Source organism: Antrostomus carolinensis, unplaced genomic scaffold (genome assembly GCF_000700745.2).
Source record: "Antrostomus carolinensis isolate BGI_N321 unplaced genomic scaffold, ASM70074v2 scaffold12117, whole genome shotgun sequence".
Taxonomy (NCBI): Eukaryota; Metazoa; Chordata; class Aves; order Caprimulgiformes; family Caprimulgidae; genus Antrostomus; species Antrostomus carolinensis.
In genome coordinates, this window is record NW_010325401.1 from 32,107 (window position 1) to 51,368 (window position 19,262).

At 36.8% G+C, this 19,262-nt stretch overlaps 1 protein-coding gene across 1 annotated transcript in view; it reads left to right on the forward strand.

Annotated features, from left to right (window-relative positions):
• UBE3C (ubiquitin protein ligase E3C) overlaps window positions 1-19,262 on the forward strand; it is a gene marked incomplete at both ends in the record, with an annotated part of 64,828 nt that overhangs the window by 22,712 nt on the left and 22,854 nt on the right. Inside the window, 5 exons of the mRNA XM_010171196.2 lie at window positions 4,735-4,839; window positions 5,962-6,049; window positions 9,462-9,559; window positions 12,943-13,075; window positions 17,893-18,140. Coding sequence (XP_010169498.2) covers window positions 4,735-4,839; window positions 5,962-6,049; window positions 9,462-9,559; window positions 12,943-13,075; window positions 17,893-18,140 — 672 coding nt within the window. The remainder of the gene's footprint in view (window positions 1-4,734; window positions 4,840-5,961; window positions 6,050-9,461; window positions 9,560-12,942; window positions 13,076-17,892; window positions 18,141-19,262) is intronic.

Here is a 19,262-nt window from a genome sequence, read left to right on the forward strand (position 1 = left end):
CATTAGAGGCTTCACTAAATTGGTACCATGCTGTATTGGTTTTGTTGGTGTTCTACTAAAATTTGTTGGTGCTACTTCTTTGGGGTTTGCTGGAATCCTGATGGCTTGGTGAATCCAGTTTAGCAAATGTAAACTTAATGTACATTCTTTCTGGATATCTACTAATGTATTTCTGCTAGTTTTATCCGTGGCATCCTACCTAAGACATGAGTTAAGAGAAGCTAAAAACGTTGGCAGGAAAAAACTTAATATAACTTGCCGAAAAAAAAAAAAAAAAGAGGAGTGCTTGACTTGTCATGAAAATTCTGCAGCAAACACATCTAGTCAGCTAAAATCGCTCATTAAAGAAGTGGGAGCAGAAGAAATGCATTTTCCAAATTGAATGCTAGATTTACAGTCTGTTTAATACTGGCGACCTCTCGCACACTAATGTTCAGTTCGAGTCATCAGCTGTCCCTTCAGGTCTTTTATCACTGCTTTTGTCAAGCTATCTATTTAATTGAAAGAAGTTAATTGAATGAAAATGATCAACTAAGCTTGTATTAATATTGCTAATGGAACTTTCTTCTTGGCCATGTTTGGAGAAAGATGTCATGCTAGACTTTAGGAAAGGCCCATTAAGGCTTGCACTTAACCTGATGGGCTAATTAAGGAATGCTTATTCATTCTACAAGTCTAAGATAGCCTCTATCCAGCCTATTCTGCCTGATTTTACAACACATTTCACTTATGAGCATAAGCATTAATAGCAGTGAGAGTAACTGATAATGTTTTGATTGCATTGAATACAGTCCTAATGCACCACTGAAATTGTAATTTGCAGGGGTTGATCTAATATATGTTTGCACAATTTAATTTAATTACTTGTCTTTAAATTGCCAAATAAACTTTCAATTTTAAGGTCACAAGTGAAAACCCCAATATGTCTATTTTTCTAAGAAGGATGGCATGCTAGGGGTATTTTTATGTATGCAGTTTCTATCATGCCATCTTCTATTCCTTCTCTTTAGTTTGTCATATTTAATCAATCTTTTTATAAACTGCTTACATTTCAGGTGAATTTGATCATAATTTGCTATAATTCAGAAAGCCCTAAAATTCTGGGTTACTTGGTCCCACTTTGACAGTCAGGAATTAAACTCATAGTGGAACTGTCTGAACTCTGTGTGCTCCTTACTATTTTCGGGAGCCAGGGTTGTCTTCCATTAGCTGAATTACAAATGTAAATCTTGAGGGCATCTCGAAGGCTCTGGTTCTACCCAAAAAAGAAGCTAATAACAAAGCTTCCTTTGTTTACTCCTCCAGAAACATATTGTTTCAGATAAAAATTCAACACAACTAAAATCTCATCAAGAAGACTCTACACAGCACTGAGTCTTTCCTGAGGGCAGCTTCAAAATAGCTTCTTGCCAGTGAGCAGGCAGCAGTATCTTCTTCCAGATCATTTAAACAAAGCTAAAGTAGTTCATCATAAATTTAACTAGAAAATACTTTTATTTCTTCTACACTGTCAAATATGAGAGAGAGATTTTTGCTAAGGCTTTTGTAAGCTGCCTGCAGAGAAGAGGGTATGTTCCTTCCTTACCATCTCTGCTTTTATCTTTTGTATTTTTCTTTTAATTTCTCACTCTTGCTTTGCATATTTTCCATGCCACTTGAGTCCTAATGAAATACATTCCTATATATATACACATGCAAATATAGGCTTTACTTCTACAAGGTAATGGCAATTCTGAAAACAGTGAGACTGCTGACAATTATGTGCTTATTTGCCAGCAGATTGGAGGTCTTCGGTAAGATTTACAGGTGAAAACATTTTTATTCAGCAGAATACCCCTTTTTTTGGCTTGATACAGTATTGAATAGTGTAGTGAACTGTTACAGATGACACAGAAAGACTTAAGTTACGAGTTATTTTCATGTATGAAAGTGGATTTTGTCAAATAAAATAATTATTTCACTATTTTGCTGTGAAATTGAGTTGCTGATCTTGCTGAATTTTAGTTTTGAATGTTGCTTGCACTTGGCGCTTTATTGGAAAGAAATTCTCATTCTAATATTATTTATTGAAGTGAGTCTTTCCTTTCAATAAAATACATAGTTAAATAAATTTTACAAATAAGTCCTCAGTTTAGATTGCTAGTGCTCTCAGTGCTCATTCATTATGTAGAAGGAACTCTAATCTCACCTACTTTGATTCAGCTTCCTTTAAGGATTCTTTAGTTGCTTGTGAAATACTCTATTAGCATGGTCTTCACGTGGACAATTTTTTTCAGATTTCTTTTTTTTTTTTTAATCTTAAGTATAGTAGTAATGGGACCGCAGAGCTTCAGTGGCTCATCTGACTTGCACTGCATTTTATAAGGGCAAGGTGATGAAAATTCCTGTGTAATCAAACAGTTCTCTTAATAGCATTCTTTGTTCTGTCTTTACAAACGGGATCTTAAAAGGTCTTTTGTGTAGTATCCAGACAAAGGAGAGAATCCTTTGGAAGGCCCATTAAACTCTCTGTTACTCTTGACACCTGCCCATTAAGACTGTCTTTTAGCAAGATTACTTCAGAAAAGCTTTGTGTATTTTTTTTTCCTATTAATTTTTCAAGTGCTGTAGTTCTGAGTTGCAAAACAGATGGCTGTTCATTGTAGCAGTGATAACGTCTTTAGTAATTTAATATTATATTGATTCCACTTAATTATGATTTATATAGTGTTGGGCTAAGTTGGTTCTGCTTTGGAGAGAAGGCAAGCAACCAATTGTGCTTGAAATGGAGTAGTCGTTAGCTTGATATCTCTACTTTTTTTTTCCCCCTAGATTGGAGGGAACTATGAAGAAAAATATTAAAATTGCAGAGAAACCCTGGTGACTGTGATAACGGTTTTTCTCAGCCTTCCAATTTTGTTATGAAGATGTGCACAAACTATCTATTCAGTTTTCTCATTTTCTAACTGTGTAGCTATAATGACAGAATTACATTTCATCATTTGAATTCCTTGTCAATTGAACTCCTTAATTCAATAAAAATTAATTAATCATAGTGGTTTAAGCTAATGTGCTTGTACTTGTGACTGGGTGAAGTATGGGCTTGCAGTCATCAGCTTGCATCACCCAGTGTGGTTCAGCTGATACGCAAAAGGTTGTTAAACCACTTTTACTAGGTGGTTTTCAGGTAAATGTCTATACCTTCTGTTGGAAAAGGGTTTACTGACTTAACACACTAAAGGGCTTTTAGCTAACACATTTTAGTTTGTAAATAACATTATAATAATCAATATATACGTGCATATTAAATTAAAATTACAACCAACCACCTCACACATATATGTTTAGGACTGCAGGTGCTTCTTATGCTTCTAATGGTGATCACCAGAAGAATATTTGGTAGCCATCCTTTTTTTGGAAGTGGTCATCTTGTAATCTTGCTTCCAGGCATGTTTGGGCCAGGCCCTTCTCAGGAGTGATTTTACCTTCTGAATTTGTTATGTTGGATCGTTTAACAATCTTACAGTAGAGTTTACTGCACAGTGTAAACAACTGAGCTAGTCACACTAGGATCTGTTTTAACAGAGACAAGAACTTTGAGAGTACAGTTCATTTGATAAATTGAACTACTTGTGGATGAGATGATCTTTTTTTTCTCTAGCCGGCTTTGAAAATGCTAACAAGATATGAATCGACAAGAAAAGGAGCCTGTAGTGTCTTTTCAGATGTAGACCTTTACTCTTAAAAATATCAGCATTTGTTTTTTCACTTGGATAATCACCTCAGTGTCTGGTCAGGTGACATCATCAGCAGATACTTAAAATTCCTCTGAGTCACCTTTAGCTGGAAGTGCTTTAGTTGGTTAGTGCAGCAGCCAGAAGTAGTCTATCTTTGAAGTACTTCAGAGGTGTAACTTCTGCTGTTATGTTTTGCTGCCAATGCTGCTTCCTTCTTCTCTACTCTCTGAAGTTGATGTTGGCTGTTGTACAGTTTGACCTTGAGAAGCACATCAGATGATCTTCTGCCTAATTAGTTAAGTTTGTTGACTATAGGCAGAAATACCTGCTGTTTATTAGATACCTCAGATTTGCCTACTGTGGAGTGATACACGTGACCTTTGTTTTGAGGTGGCAAGCAAAAGTTCCATTCTTTTGTGGAGCATTTTCCTTGAAAAACGATGCACAGAAATTTAAGAATCCTCCTTCTGGACAAAGAAATTCTACAGATCAGCCAAATTGTTTGGCATCACAGTTTTGGAATGAGAGGTAGTAAAGAATAGCCATATAGTGCTCTCTTCTAAAACATAGATCTATTCACACATTTAATTTCTGAAAACCTATATAAGCAAAAAAAAATCTATACAAAAGACCATTGTATAAATTACCTGGTTAGATGTTACTTTCTTTAAATAAGTAATTTAATGCTGGTAATGATTTGTTTAGGGTTCTCTGAACTGGCATAAACTTTTTATGTGTGCAGGGTGGTCCTAGGATTATTTAGACCCAGGTAGTCCTAGTTCCTAAGTTTTGGAATGAGACTTTAATAAGCCTTTTTTTTTTTATGATTTACAAGTGAACCAAGATTACTTACTCCCACTCTAAGGTATTTAAGTATAAGAGCAAATTTTTGTAAGGTGAAATATGTAACAATTTCATACATTACAGAATTTTTTTTTTTTAATATTTTGCTTGTGGGTTATGCAGTTTCAGTCACAGTGCTAAATGTGTATTGAATGTGTGTGTTTCTGACACCTAGGTTATTACAAACTTAGTGAAAATGTTGAAATCCAGAGATACAAGGAGAAATTTCTGCCCACCAAATCACTGGCTCTCAGAACAAGAAAACATTAAAGCAGATAAGGTAAGAGTTAATTTCCTTTTTCCACATAGCCTTACAGGTGCCAGAGCTTCAGTGGTAAAGTGCTTGATTCCTAACAGTATCAGCGATGTTTATGTTGCACAGATTTAGTGTGGTTTAAAACCTGGAGTAATGCTGCTTTTCTGTGATGTCAAAGTCCTGCAGTGGTTGGGAAACTTCTATGTTAAATGACATTTCCAATCCATAACGTAGGACTCACTGTACAGTGTGACAGTGTAAGTCATCTGCATTTATAGCAGAGGAAAATCTAAAATCTGGTACCATTTTTTTACATTTTATTTTCTAGTTATTTTAAGTACTTCTCATAATAAAAATGCTAAATAAAAGAGTTACTGTATATGGGGGAAAAACCCCTGAAAATTATCTAAAGTAAAAGAAAATTCTTTAGCATTTTCTGTACTTACCTCACCCAGAAATTACTTTTTTTTTTTCCCTGAGATATTTTGGAGAAAAAAACCTAAACATTGTTTGAGCTTAAAAAGTGTGTATGTGCCTGCAAAAGAAAACACTAATATGAATGTGCAAGTACATCCTTTGAATCATTGAGAACGTGGATCTTAGTTACACCTCAGATAGACTTACCATGCACTATTAGACATCTTAACAGTTGGAAATTTTGCATGGAATAGTTAACAGTGAACTCTTCTGTTTATGTTTGATGATTGCACATTTAGTTGCTTTGTGTTCAAGATTTCAATTTCTCTGTGTGGCAGTTTTTATAATTCATAGGAAATAGTGCCTACACACCTTAGAGAAAGTAGTAGTAGTCTTAAACTGTTATGCTAACCTGATTCTCAATACGAAGTAAACAGAATTTATTTGACATCTCAAAATTCCAACACAGCTTCTCTAGTATCTTAGATAGCAGAATTTAATGTAACATTGCATGGTATTTTTAAATGATACATGGAATTTATATTACAATATTGTTAAATTTTGCAGCTCAGGTTTAAGGCACATATATAAAGGGGAGTGATTAGAAATGAGATACATAAGGCATTCAGGCACTCTTGGATGTGACAGTTTTATGTGTTTACTTTGTAATAGTAAGTTGTAATTTGTAATTGGATAATGTTTAACTGTAAGATACTGTTAATTTATTAGGTTACACAGCTGTATGTGCCATCAGCTAGACATGTCTGGAGAGTCAGAAGAATGGGAAGAATAGGACCATTGCAGTCTACTTTGGATGGTAAGATACTGTCTATGCAATTTTTGCTTTACTAAGCCAAAATAAGAGTTTGCCTTATACGAAGAAAATCTACCTTCTGTAGAGCTCAGTTGAGTATCTTGTATAAAAGCCTTAATGACAGTGAAAGCCAGGCAATCTTCATAAGTTTGTTTCAGATATTTAAAAAAATGTATATTTGTATACACATGTGTGTGTATGTCTTTAGAATATAACAGCTTTCCCAAGCTTCTGAGATTGATGAGGGGAAATGATGAGGTGGACAAATGATATGTGTTAAAAGTATACATGTTAATATATGTACAAGGCAGTTGCATAAGATGCAAAATTAATAAAGTTGCAGAAGATGTAAAGCACTGAGGTTTTGCTTTTATTGTATGCTGTAAACTTATATATTAAACACTAACACACAAGCTTTAGGTACCATGATAAGTATTAATTAGTGTTTATAAATATTGTCTGTAATTAGTTAAGGCAGAACCTTAACCCCTTGAATTACTCAAAATACCTGGACTTTATAGAACTTCCAAAGATGAAAGAATTGGACCGCCTTAGTGGTCAGGATACATCCACACTGGTTTACTTGTGCCAGTAGACAGTCTGTTTCTTTCAGCTTTTCATACCTTTGTAGCTTCACTGTTCTAGAATTTTACCTTGCTATGCTCAGCTAAAATAGTCGTTAAATTACTAATACTTGTGAAAATTTAGTAGTGAATTAAAAATGGGACCTTTAAGCAGCAAAATGATTCATCTCTGAGAGTCCATACTATCAAGATTATGTAATTTGCTTGAGTATCTTAGCCAGATACAGTAGATCATTTAGAGAAGACCACAGCCTTTGAATGCTGCCGTAGAGTTGTACAGAATTAAGAGCTTTGTCAAAGGTTGAAACCTCAGAGATTCTTCTAGTGATACTTTCTATTTGAATAGCTGTGATGGTATGGGTTTACTTTGCTTACCTTATTAGTCTAGTTGCCTGGTAACAACTAGTTGGGCCAGTGTAAGTATTCCTTAGAATTTTGAATCAAATATTTTTTCAGTTTAGTTTCTTCTCTGTAGAAATCGCCTGTTCTAAGTGATTGATAAGATGAAACCTTAAAAGCAGGTGTTTAGCAAAAATTGACAGGCTCCAACAGGCCTATACCCTGGATGCCTGACGGAGTCTACATCAGGAATCCCTGGTTCTTCTATTGACCTACGTGGCTCTTGACAGTTACACTGTCTTGAGGTTCTGTACTGTCAGACCTGCCCAGATTCTCCCCATGCTACTAGTCTGCTGGTCTTCTTCACCTCAGACATGCAGTATCTTGAGCTCTCTCCCTTGTCTTCTTTCCCATAATAGCACCAGTTCCTTCCGTTTCATTAGATGCCTTGGTCTGGGCAGTTGGTGGATAAGGAATACGTGTGCTTTGGCTGGTGCAGAGCAGCTACATGCCCTCATTTTGCTGGCTGGCTGTCAGACAAGCTGACACAGTGAACACAGATAACTGGGCTCTCCTTGCTGTTTCTGTAATCTGGTCACTAAAGGAATTTCTATTCTCTATCCAGTTGAAAATTTTCACAAAACTTAGTGGTTTTGAATCTCCTATTTTCTGTTAAAATTCATTTGGTTAGCTCAAAAGGTGTGTTGGAGGCAAGATGGTGAGGGAAGATGACATAGTGTGCTCATGTAAACCGTATTTTCATATGAAATCAGGCTAGAAAAAGTGCAGTCAACATGAATGTGTGAAAACAAGCAGGTAACAGTGTGCACATGGCTTATTTAATCCCTCTTGACTCCATATGGGTTACAGCCAATTAGCATGAAAGCGCTACTGAATTGCACGCATATGGTCATGTTTATTTGTGCATTTTCATTTACCTAAATGGCAGACTCCTGAGTTCTAAATGCCTTCTGTATTGATGACTCCATCCCATATTTCTTCTAAAAGAAAGAAGCTGTGATGGAGAAATGCAGATAAAATTGACTAATTGACTGGAATAATTGAACTGTCGAAGTCATGTAGTAGTTTACCTTAGCTGTTCATGCACTTTTTATTTAAAATGCTTTTAACCCTTAGCTTAATAGGCTGCATACATTGACTTTAATTAAAAATGTTTACTAAGTAAACTAAGGGTAATCACAGATAAGCATTTTATCAGAAATTCCAAAGGCTTGCAATGTTGAAACCTGCTCCAGATGAATATACATTGAGTATAGTGATATTCTGGGTCACATCATGTTAAACTGGTGCTTAAAATATCCCTACTGAAAGTGTTTTGAGGATTTAAAACCAAACAAACCAACAAAACCATTGAAGTGATGTCCACTTGCAGAAGGGCAGCCAGATATGAGCCAGCACAGGTAGGAACCAAAGGAGAAACTTGAAATTGTCATCATAAACCTCCAGACTGAGTAGTAACATGAAGCATTTACTTCAGTTTTGTAGCACACTCTATAAACAGTCTAGACTCTGGAGTCTTTTTGGGAAGGTGGTTATTAAACATGAAAATGAAATGACTAAGGAATTGTGTGTTTTGTTTCCTCTGTAGACTGAAGCTAGGTGGACTTTTAACCGCAGTGCCTAGTCAGTGAACAATACCATTTTTTGCTGTCAGATACGTGCTCAGCAACTGAGTTTCCTCCCAAGAAATTAGAGCAGGAGTGTCACTTCTACTGTGCATCATCCAAAGTTGAGTTGTTTCCTGAAAATATTGTGGTTCAAGAAGGTTCAAAGGTGCTGCATGGTAGCTTGGGAACTGCATATGATTGAGTCTCTCTGCTGTTGCTTCTTGAATTCCTTTCTAATCTTTTTTTCCTAAGCACATTATACAATTTATTGATATTATTTTCACTATTTCTGCAGTGACTCGGATTTAATGTGATTGCCGTGACCTTGTTGGGAGAGAAAACCCATTGAAATAAATGTTATCTTTGTATTGGTTTCATTAGGTTTGGTTTAATTCTTAGTTTTTATGCCTAAATTGATTTGACTGAAAGTAGATTTTGTCGTTGAAAGAACAATACTTTTAACCTATTTTGATCATTGGGATGGGAATATTGTGTATTCCTGCAATGAAAATTCGAATTACTTACAACGTCTTAATTGTCTTCTGTCACGTATTTTTTCCTAGTTGAAAAATTAAAATGTCAGTAGTAAGAAAATAACTTTTTTTCTTCTGAATAAAATAAAAAATGCAGGAGTACTTATTTTTATACACATTTTATTTCCAGTGTGTTTTTACTACTTATATTTCAGTTTGCTGCAGAAACTAATGTTTAAAGAAAGGTAAGGTTTGTTGTGACTGCTTAGTAAAAAAACCTATTTTAATGTATGTATTTTTATATGAAGTAAATTGAGTCATTTGATAGAAAATACATTGTTTAAAAAAATGTTGTTTCAAAATTTTTTAAAGTTATCATTTCTGTTTTAAGTGGGTTTGGAACCAGCACCTCTTTCTGTATCTGAAGAACGACAACTTGCAATTCTGACAGAGCTACCTTTTGTAGTTCCTTTTGAAGAAAGAGTAAAGGTACCTAATTTCTAATTTCATATGCACTGGTTTTTTAGTTTTTTGTTTTCTGAGTGTAAGAAGAGCACTTTGCTAAGTAGATACTGGATCATTTCCCTGCAGAAGGATGAGACAGGCCGTACTGGTTTTCTTCAGTACTCATGTGGCAGCCGAACATTTGAAGTTAATTGCTTTTCTCTTTTTTACTGGCTATATTACCCTTTATAATAATTGCCTTAAAATTAGAAAGCTGTATTCCAAGATATATGAGAGCAGTTGCATGTTTATAATGAACTGCAGTCCTGATACAATGATCAATCTACGTGATTGCACCCTCTTGTGGGAAGCAGAGCACTAACTAGTCGTGTATCTGTAATAAACAGATGGCAAGGTCAAGACTGGAGACTTCTGTGCAGTGGGTGGATTTACTGAGAATGAGATGATGGATGTCCATTTTGGGAAAATAAAGCTTAGAGATTAAATTTCTGCATTCATAGCTGAGTAGCTAATAGAGTATGTAGTTTAAAACGTGGAAGATTCTTGTACTATTTGATTTGCTTTTGAACGTTTTCTAGATTTAAAATATGTAATTGTTAGTTTTAGCACCTATTTCAGTTCGCATTGTATTTTTTAAAAGCTATTATTCTGTTACCCAGCCATTTTTCCTGACCTGCTTTTGTTGTCAACAGTATCAATTACTTAAAAACTGCTCCCTGAATTGTCTTGGAAATATTAATTTGCAAGGCACCATCAAGGGCATGAAGAATAGTTCCATAGGGAAAGTAAATCAGTATTCATAAAAAAAAGACAGGGACAGCTTTGGTAGAAAAGGAGTGTTTTTTCCAGGCTTCTGTGAAACAGTTGTTCCAACAAAACATCTTAATACCATATGGCAATATTGCACTAGGATTACAGGAAAACAGTTAGATGCAACCTCAAGCAGGGATCTCTATGTCACAATTTAGTCACTGTCTGCAGCCTCTGGACTTCTTAAAGCTATGTTGAGATGCACACATATTGAGTTTCTGGAATTTATAAAACTTCATTTGGTTTCATCACAAAAACTAAATCATAAAAATTGAATGAGAGCTTGGAGAGAAGGATAAAGCTATAGACTGAACTTTGGTAGTTCAAAGAGGTGATCCTCTTACACTGCTTTTTGGACCCAGTATGGCCCCTTTTGTGTAATAGTGGGAGGCAACATCCTTTTGGAGTCTCCCTCTGCCCCTGCAAAACAACTTGCAATAAGAAAAGAAGATACCTTATATTTATTTTGGGGTTTTTTCTTGATTTCTTCCTTTCTTGTTTTCTTCCTTTCTTGTTTTCTTCCTTTCTTGTTTTCTTCCTTTCTTGTTTTCTTCCTTTCTTGTTTTCTTCCTTTCTTGTTTTCTTCCTTTCTTGTTTTCTTCCTTTCTTCCTGTTGCCATCTATTACGCTGTAATTTAATGTGTTAATACAGCTCAGTGCTGTTTCCATGTGTTGGTTTTTCCATGTGTCCTTTAATTGTAAAAATGAGATTTTTACCTTGAACTACCAGATATTAGATACTCTTACAAGCAATTACTGAGTCCAATTTCATGGTAGGATCATCACCCTTCTCACCCTGGGGGATGTTATCCTCTTTAGACTTAAGGCACGTTGACATGCACCTTTCAGTCTGGTGTTTACCTATGGGAGGTAATTAATCCAATTTGTATCAAGTACCTTGGCTCTCTCTTACTTAAGCCATACTTTCATCAGCTTGCCTATGGTGATCTTACTTCCTGTCATGTGTTCCTCAGTCAGTATTGCTTACTTTTCCATGTGTTAGTCTGAAGTAATTGTAAGTGCTCCAGTTATGCATTAGGGTTATTTTCAGGACTAACCTACACATGAATGTTGGATTATGTAGGAGTCCAGACTCTGTATCAAGAAGAATTTTGCTATGAGATATACCTCCAAGTGATTCTTTCCATCTAGTGTTGTGTAGCAATACTTAATAAACTGTATCTAGCCATACTTCAGGAAAGAGAATGGTGGTGAGCGTATTCTCATGCTCTGTACGTAAAAAGGTGTCTGTGGCTGTGTGTCTTGATGTCATACAACCATATAAAAATTTAGGTAAGAAGGGACCTTTGGAGTACTCTAATCTGCACCCTTCCTCATACAGGAGTAATTTCAGAGCTGGATGAGGATGCTCAAGGATATCCCCAGTTGAGTTTTGATGATCTCCAGAGATGGAGATTTCACAGACTCCTTGTGTAACCTCTTACTCTAATGTTTGTTTGGGGTTTTTTGTTTGTTTTTGTTTTTGTTTGTTTTTTTTTTCTTTATGCCCATTCAACATTTCTGTTTTTGCAGCTTTGACTATTTTCTCTTGTTTTCCTGCTGTGTACCTTAGGGAAGAATCTGGCTTTGTCTGTGCCATAATCATCCTGGTTGGAGAACATCTTCTCCACTAGCAACAGTTGTCCAGAGAAACAGTAGATTTGAGGCATTACTCTAGCTTTGTCTGCTGTTGTCAGATTTTCCTCTTTCATGTAAAATTGTTTTTAATTGTTGTCAAATTTGTTGTTTTTAAACATCCCTGGAGATTCTTAGTTAATCTTCTTAGTGAAGAAAGCAGTCTGTGATATTATTGGGGAACGTACTAGACCATTTATTGAATAAGGGAAAGATGCAAGAGAGGACATAGTAAAGAGACGCTCCCTGGATTGAGGATATATTGAACATTATTGTATATTAAGCCACCCCCTCCCATGCTGCATCTTGGCATAGAAACAGAGTTGGCTACAGTTACTCTTCAGGTGAACTGTAACAGGTTCCTGTTGTGAAGACTTCCAAAGGGACAATGTGAAGTTCAGTTTGTACTTCAGCTGGCATGATTTTTTTGAATTGGTATCATGCTGTGGTTCTCTGTTTATTATGGCAGTGCTATCCACTGTTTTGCATTGAATTATTTGTTCAGTGCTCCTGAGAGGATGAATAACTGATACCTAATTTCTTGTTGCTGGGAAAGTTCCTAAGCATTACAAAAAGGGACAAAAAATTATTTACTGTTATCGAGGATTGCCTCTCTATGTGATAAATAGTTGTAATGTTTTCTGTTTATTTTTGAATACTCTGCATTTCAGAACTCTGAAAGTTAGGGAGGAAACTGAAATCACTGACACAATATCTGTAGATGTGCCTCCTTATGTAAAAAGAACCGAGGATGATATTTTAGCACAAGAGTTTTTTGCATGTCTGTCCCCTCTCCTTCCCTCTGCTGGGGCATGGCTCTGTATTATGTTTCTGCAGCTCAGTGAGAAAGGCACTCACCTGAGTGTCAGCTCAAAGGACAGTAATAGCAGTGAGTAGCCATCTCCCACTGAGTATTTAGATCTGCACAATTACATGATTTCTTTTTTCATTCATTTTAACAGATTTTTCAAAGACTGATCTATGCTGATAAACAAGAAGTTCAAGGAGATGGGCCATTTTTGGATGGAATTAATGTCACTATCAGGAGAAATTATATTTATGAAGATGCTTATGATAAACTTTCTCCTGAAAATGGTAAGTTTACAATTAAGTTATCATCAGCTTGTTTATAACATTTAACTATTCTTACTACGTAGTTAAATATTTGCTTACTTGAGTAGGACGTTAGAAGTGTATCAGCTCTGAGGTGTGAAAGTCCTTATGAAGGCCTTGGTTTTACGTAAAGTAATTCTCATCCAGTCTCATTCTCTTTAATACACCCTTCCTTAGTTCAAGCCTACTTTTATGGGGCTTTTCTTCCCATTTACTTGTCCAAATAACTGTACTTTGCATGCTTATCTATGTAATTCATTATATATTTATTTTCTGCTTTGGTAATCTGTGTCAAAAAAAATATCTGGGTGGCACAGGATTTGCTGGGTACAGTGTGGCTGATAAGGATAGTGCAGTGCACTTTGTACTGATAGTATGTAGTAGTATATATTTTACCACATTGATTTAAATTGTATCTTAATGGGAATTTGTGTGAGAGCAGCTGCTCTAGAAGCCAAAATTCCAATGTAGATAAAACCTGCCAAAATAAAATCCTTATTAGTTATGTAGTATCTTTTAATGTAAAAAGAAATTTTGCCAAATACTTCAAGTTTGCCATGTGAATTTCACCTGCTGTGCCATGTAAATTCCCTCCTGGAGAACTGCATAGTTAGAGAGGAAGAAGAGGTGTTGGTATTTTTGGTTAGTATAAAGTTCCCGGAGATCATGCCTTTTCTTAATTTCCTTTACTCTGATAGTATTAAACATACTCTTCTATTTATAAGTAGGATTTTGTATTTCAATATTTGTGTTTAAAACTGTTATTACCTAAAAGTGATATGTTTAGACTATTTTTTTTTAATTAAGTACAAATTAAGTTCTGTTTTTGGAAAGTTTTAAAGGCTAATCAGGAGATGTCACTGTATAATCATCCGGAGATTATATGTGCAATTGACTGTTTAGCCTCTTTCCTAGTGGCTGGCAATAGTTTCATTGTGCTAAGTTTTGTATGAGTCATTAACTGGTCTCTTAAAAAAAGAGAAAGATGAAATGGAATTGGAAAATAGAAAAAGTTGAGTCTGTTGTGTTCCTTCTCACTGTCCCCCAAATGTATGAAAATACAACTCAGAAACTGCAGACTAAGCTTTTGAATAATGCAGTATCAAGTAACAGGCAAGTCACCCTATTTGTTTAGTAAGAAGATGGCTTTAAATGAGAAGCACTTTTTCTGTGAAGACTATATTTTTACTTACTGTAGTTTTATTAAAGTACAAAAGCAATTTTAGAATGTGTATTTCCTAAACTTAATCTACAGTCAGACAGTCTGGGTGCTGGCATGTATTCCAGCTTCAGCAAGGTCACAGGCAATGTGAAATTGAGGGGAATAGCCAATACACTGAAAGATCAGGTTGCCACTTGGACGGCCCTTGACAGACCGAAGAAAGGGCTTAGTGAAGCCTTGTGAAATGTAGGAAAGACCAAAGCAAAATCCTGTACCTGGGCTGTAGTAACTCCATGTAGCAGTACAGACTGAGCGCTGGCCAGCTAGAAAGCTGGTTTCAGTAAAGGACTCTGGGGTTCCTAGTAGACCACAAATTGAACAAATAAAGAGTTCCCCATGATGAGGTGAAAGCTGACTGTATACTGGGCTGTATTAGCAGGAACTTAGCTCACAGTTTCAGCACCAATGAACTGTGTCCAGCTTTAGGCTTCCCAGTACAAAAAAAGACATTAACATACAGGAACGTGTCCTGCAGAAGGCCAGCAAGATGATTCAGGAGACTGAAGCACATGGCATGTGAGAAAAAGCTGTTATCACTGCAGCTTGAGGGGTTACAGAAGCCAGTTTGATAAGGTGCAGTGGTGACATGTAAGAGCGAGGGAAATTTTTACTGGACATGTATAGGAAAAACATTTCACAGTCAGAGTTGTTAAGCAGTGAAATGGACTGTCCAGAAATCTCCATATCACTGGAGACTCAAAAAAACCAAGGCTCTGAGCGTCCTGATCTCACCTGGAAACTGGCCTTGCTTTCAGTGTGGGAATTTCAAATCATATGAGGTCTCTTCCAACTTGAACTGTTCTGTGATTCTGTCAGACCTTCTGTTTGGCAAAAAGAGCTTTTGTATTAAGACAAAATTTATCTGCATAGGTACACATATAGTTCCAAATGTTTTCAGCCTTTCCTTAGGAAGAAAATTACTCATAAAACAGTGACAAGGGAGAACCCAATAAGCTTGTAGTAAGCAATTGGAAGTAATCTCTAGGTGAAGATTTCTGTCTTATTTACAGGTACAGAGAAGCCATAGTGGTAGTTGACCATTGAAGTCTGAAAATCTGTTTTTCTGCATGTGTGCATGACACACCATGTATAAATTCTCTGAGAAGAGCGCTGTTCAAAGTTAATGTTTCCATAGTACCTTAACTGAGCTCATTAAGAAAACAAGCTTGGAATAGCAGAAACGTACTAGGTTGGTTCTTGTGGGTTTATATTTTTATTTGGTTGTCATATGCTTAATAATGGGCAAGCATTTATCATCCCCCCCCGCCCCCCTCCCTTCCCCAATGACTGGAATTTTCAGAATATTCCATAGTAGTCTCCAGTGGACTTCAGTAACAGTTTAGTTACATTCTAGCTGTATGAGTCATAAAATTGAACTCTTCTTTTCAGAGTTTGCACTAATTTGGGGTCCACCTCTACCCGGTCACCTGTTCTGACACGTGAATTTGTTTTAGTACTGTTTTTCCCTCCTTGCTCTTGAATTTGGTTGTTAGTACACAGAGGGAGATACAAATAACTGATTTTCTTCATAAGGCTCCCAAAAGCACTAACCCAACGTTTTCCATATATAAAAATTCTAACATTAATGCTCAATATCTCAGGAGTCTCCAGGCAAAGCATGTCTGTTTGCTTGAGACTCTGTTGTGCCAGTGGAACCTTGTTCTACTTTCTCGTTTTGCTTGATGATGAGATGGTGCACCTACTGCAGCACCTGTGGCTAAAAACAGCCATCCTTTATTTCCAGCTAGCAGAATTTTTGTGCAGGAGAGTATTTCACTTGAATGAAGAATTTAATAGGTAATTTTAAAAATTAGCTGAGTGTGAGTATCTGTGGGTAAAAATCAGCAGAATGTCCAATAAGGCAGGTGTTATGGTGGGAGTCTGCTACAGACCACCCAACCAGGATGAAGAGATAGATTAGATATTCTACAAGCAGCTGGGAGAAGTCTCGCGATCACTAGCCCTCGTTCTTGTGAGGGACTTCAACTTACCAGATGTCTGCTGGAAGTATGATACAGCAGAAAGGAAACAGTCTAAGATGTTCCTGGAGTGTGTGGAAGACAACTTCCAGACACAACTGGTGAGTGAACCAATTAGGGAAGGCACCCTGCTGGACAGAGGTGGCCTTGTGGGAGATGTGACGGTTGGACACCTGGGACACAGTGATCACTAAATGATTGAATTTTCAATCCTTGGTGAAGCAAGGAGAGGGATTAGCAGAACTGCCACCTTGGACTTCCAGAGGGCAGACTTTGGACTTTGGTCAGTAAAGTCCCTTGGGAGGCAGTCCTGAAGGGCAAAGAAGAAGGCTGAGTGTTCTGCAAGAAGGAAATTCTGGGGGCGCAAGAGCAGGCCATCCCCACATGCTGAAAAACGAGCCGGCGGGTAAGAAAACTGTCCTGGCTGAGCAAAGACCTTTGGGTGGATCTCAGAAAAAAGAGGAAAGTCTGTGAGCTTTGGAAGGAGAGGCAGACATCTCAGGAGGACTAAAGGATGAAGTGAGGTCTTGCAGAGAAAAAATCAGAAGGGGTCAAGCCCAACTAGAACTTAAATTGGCCAACTCTGAAGGGTAACAAAAAATGTTTCTATAAATACATTAACAACAAGAGGAAAGCCAGGGAGAATCTCCATCCCTTCCTGGATGCAGAGGGAACAATAGTGACAAGGGATGAGGACAAGGCCGAGGTACTTAATGCCTTCTTTGTCTCAGCCTTTAAGAGTAAGGCCAGCTGCTCCCTGGGTACCCAGCCCCCTGAGCCAGGAGTCAGGGATGGGGAGCAAAACAGAGCTCCCATGATCCAGGAGAAATGGTTAGAGACCTGCTCAACCAACTAGACATCCACAAGTCTATGAGGCCAGATGGAAAGGCAGGTCCTGCCTGACTAACCTGATCTCCTTCTATGACAAGGTGGCCCACTTAATGGACGAGGGAAAGGCTGTGGCTGTGGTGTACCTGGACTTCAGGAAAACCTTTGACACCATTTCCCACAGCATTCTGCTTGAGAAACTGGCTGCCAATAGCCTGGACAGACACACTCTCTGCTGGGTTAAAAACTGTCTGGATGGCCAGGCCCAAAGAGTGGTGTTAAATGGAGTTAAATCCAGCTGGAGGCCGGTCACAAGTGGTGTTCCCCAGGGCTCAGTGTTGGGGCCAGTCCTGTTTAACATCTTTATCAATGATCTGGATGAAGGGTTTGAGTGCACCCTCAGTAAATTTGCAGACAGGAGAAAGCTGAACCTTGCATTCACAATATTTTATATAAATAGAATTTTCACATTATTCTTTGGCCTCTTTAAAATATTTTGTGGGATTTTTTTTCTTCCTCTACCTAGTGTCTTTCCAGTCCATCTTTTCATGACTCTTAAAGCAAGACCCTTTGTGCAAAGTGACTTTCACATACTGAATATTCCACAATTCAAGCCACTGATAGATTTTTGCTACAGTACTATGTCCTAGTTCAATTTTATATATAAAGTTAGCGTCGGTATGTTTGTATGTGTAGTTACATGTGCTTTTATCCAAACAAAATTCAAGCTGATAGTTGTATTTGAGTTTGTCTCTCTCCTCTCTCTGCAGAACCTGACCTAAAAAAGCGCATTCGTGTTCACTTACTTAATGCACATGGTCTTGATGAAGCTGGTATTGATGGTGGTGGAATTTTCAGAGAATTTCTGAATGAGCTACTTAAATCAGGATTTAACCCTAATCAGGGATTTTTTAAGACCACCAATGAGGGACTTCTTTACCCCAACCCTGCTGCACAGATGCTTGTTGGAGACTCTTATGCCCGACATTACTACTTTCTTGGAAGAATGCTTGGAAAGGTAAAAAAAGTATTGTGTAATATAAAGCTGTAGCAGTACTGAAATTATTAGTAATGAGTTTTTCTTTTTAGCTACAAGTAGGTGGGGGAAAAATGATGATTTTTCTAGAGTTAAGGAAATATAACTTTCATATGTTGAATCTGAACATTAATTCCACAGATCACCCAAATTTCTGGTTTATTTTAATAAGTTAACACATAAGAAGGACACAGAATTTGAGATACCCTGACTGCCTGTTGAGCAAATTATGCATATGTTTGCTTCTGTGTTTATCCTCTTGCTTGAAGTTCAGTTGATTGAAGCCAATATAACTACTTTGTTTATGGTGATTTTTAACCCGGAGCCTTCTGGAATTTGACTGCTGTTACATTTTCATCATTTGTAATACATGAAATTAATATTTTCAGAAACAAACAGTTTCTAATTGCATGAGTTGTACAATCCTTGCTAGCATTTAATATTTGCCATGAGCATTTACCGTACTTAAAAGCCATATGCAATTAACTTTCACTTACTCTGCTTGGTGTTTCATCCACTTTGCATCTTTCTCGAGTTTTTTTTAGCGCTTGGTATTTTTGTTTTGTGAACATTGAGAGACTAATACACATCTGCTGAGCTAGATGAAAAATGAAGATGTGGGGGAAAAAAAGAAAAAAAAAAAGAAACTGTTACAAACATTCATTAAATTCAGTTTTATTTTATGGTCAGGTTTATTGCTAAGACTATTTCCTCCTGAGCCCTTGAAATAATTTTTGTAAAGCTAATAATTGTGAAACAAAGTTTGAAATACAAATTCAGTTTCAGAAAAAAATGTATTGATTGCTACTCAGCTATCTAAACCCGGATGTATTTCAGATGTAAAAATCTCATTTAACTGCCTGAATTATTTTGGAGGCTAAAATCTGCTGACTTACAGTGAAATTTAACATGCGGTTGGATATCCTTTTAGTGTAGCTCGAAGCAGCTTAAGAGGATGTTGTTGGCAAAGTTGAGTTGTTGAAACAGAGTGCTGTTCCTTAGAGTAGCCTGTCAACTGATTTAGATTGAACTGCCATTTTGTAGGCAAATTCTCTGTGAGTGCATCCTAGTTATTGCAGTATCCAAACTTGTTAAATAATGAAA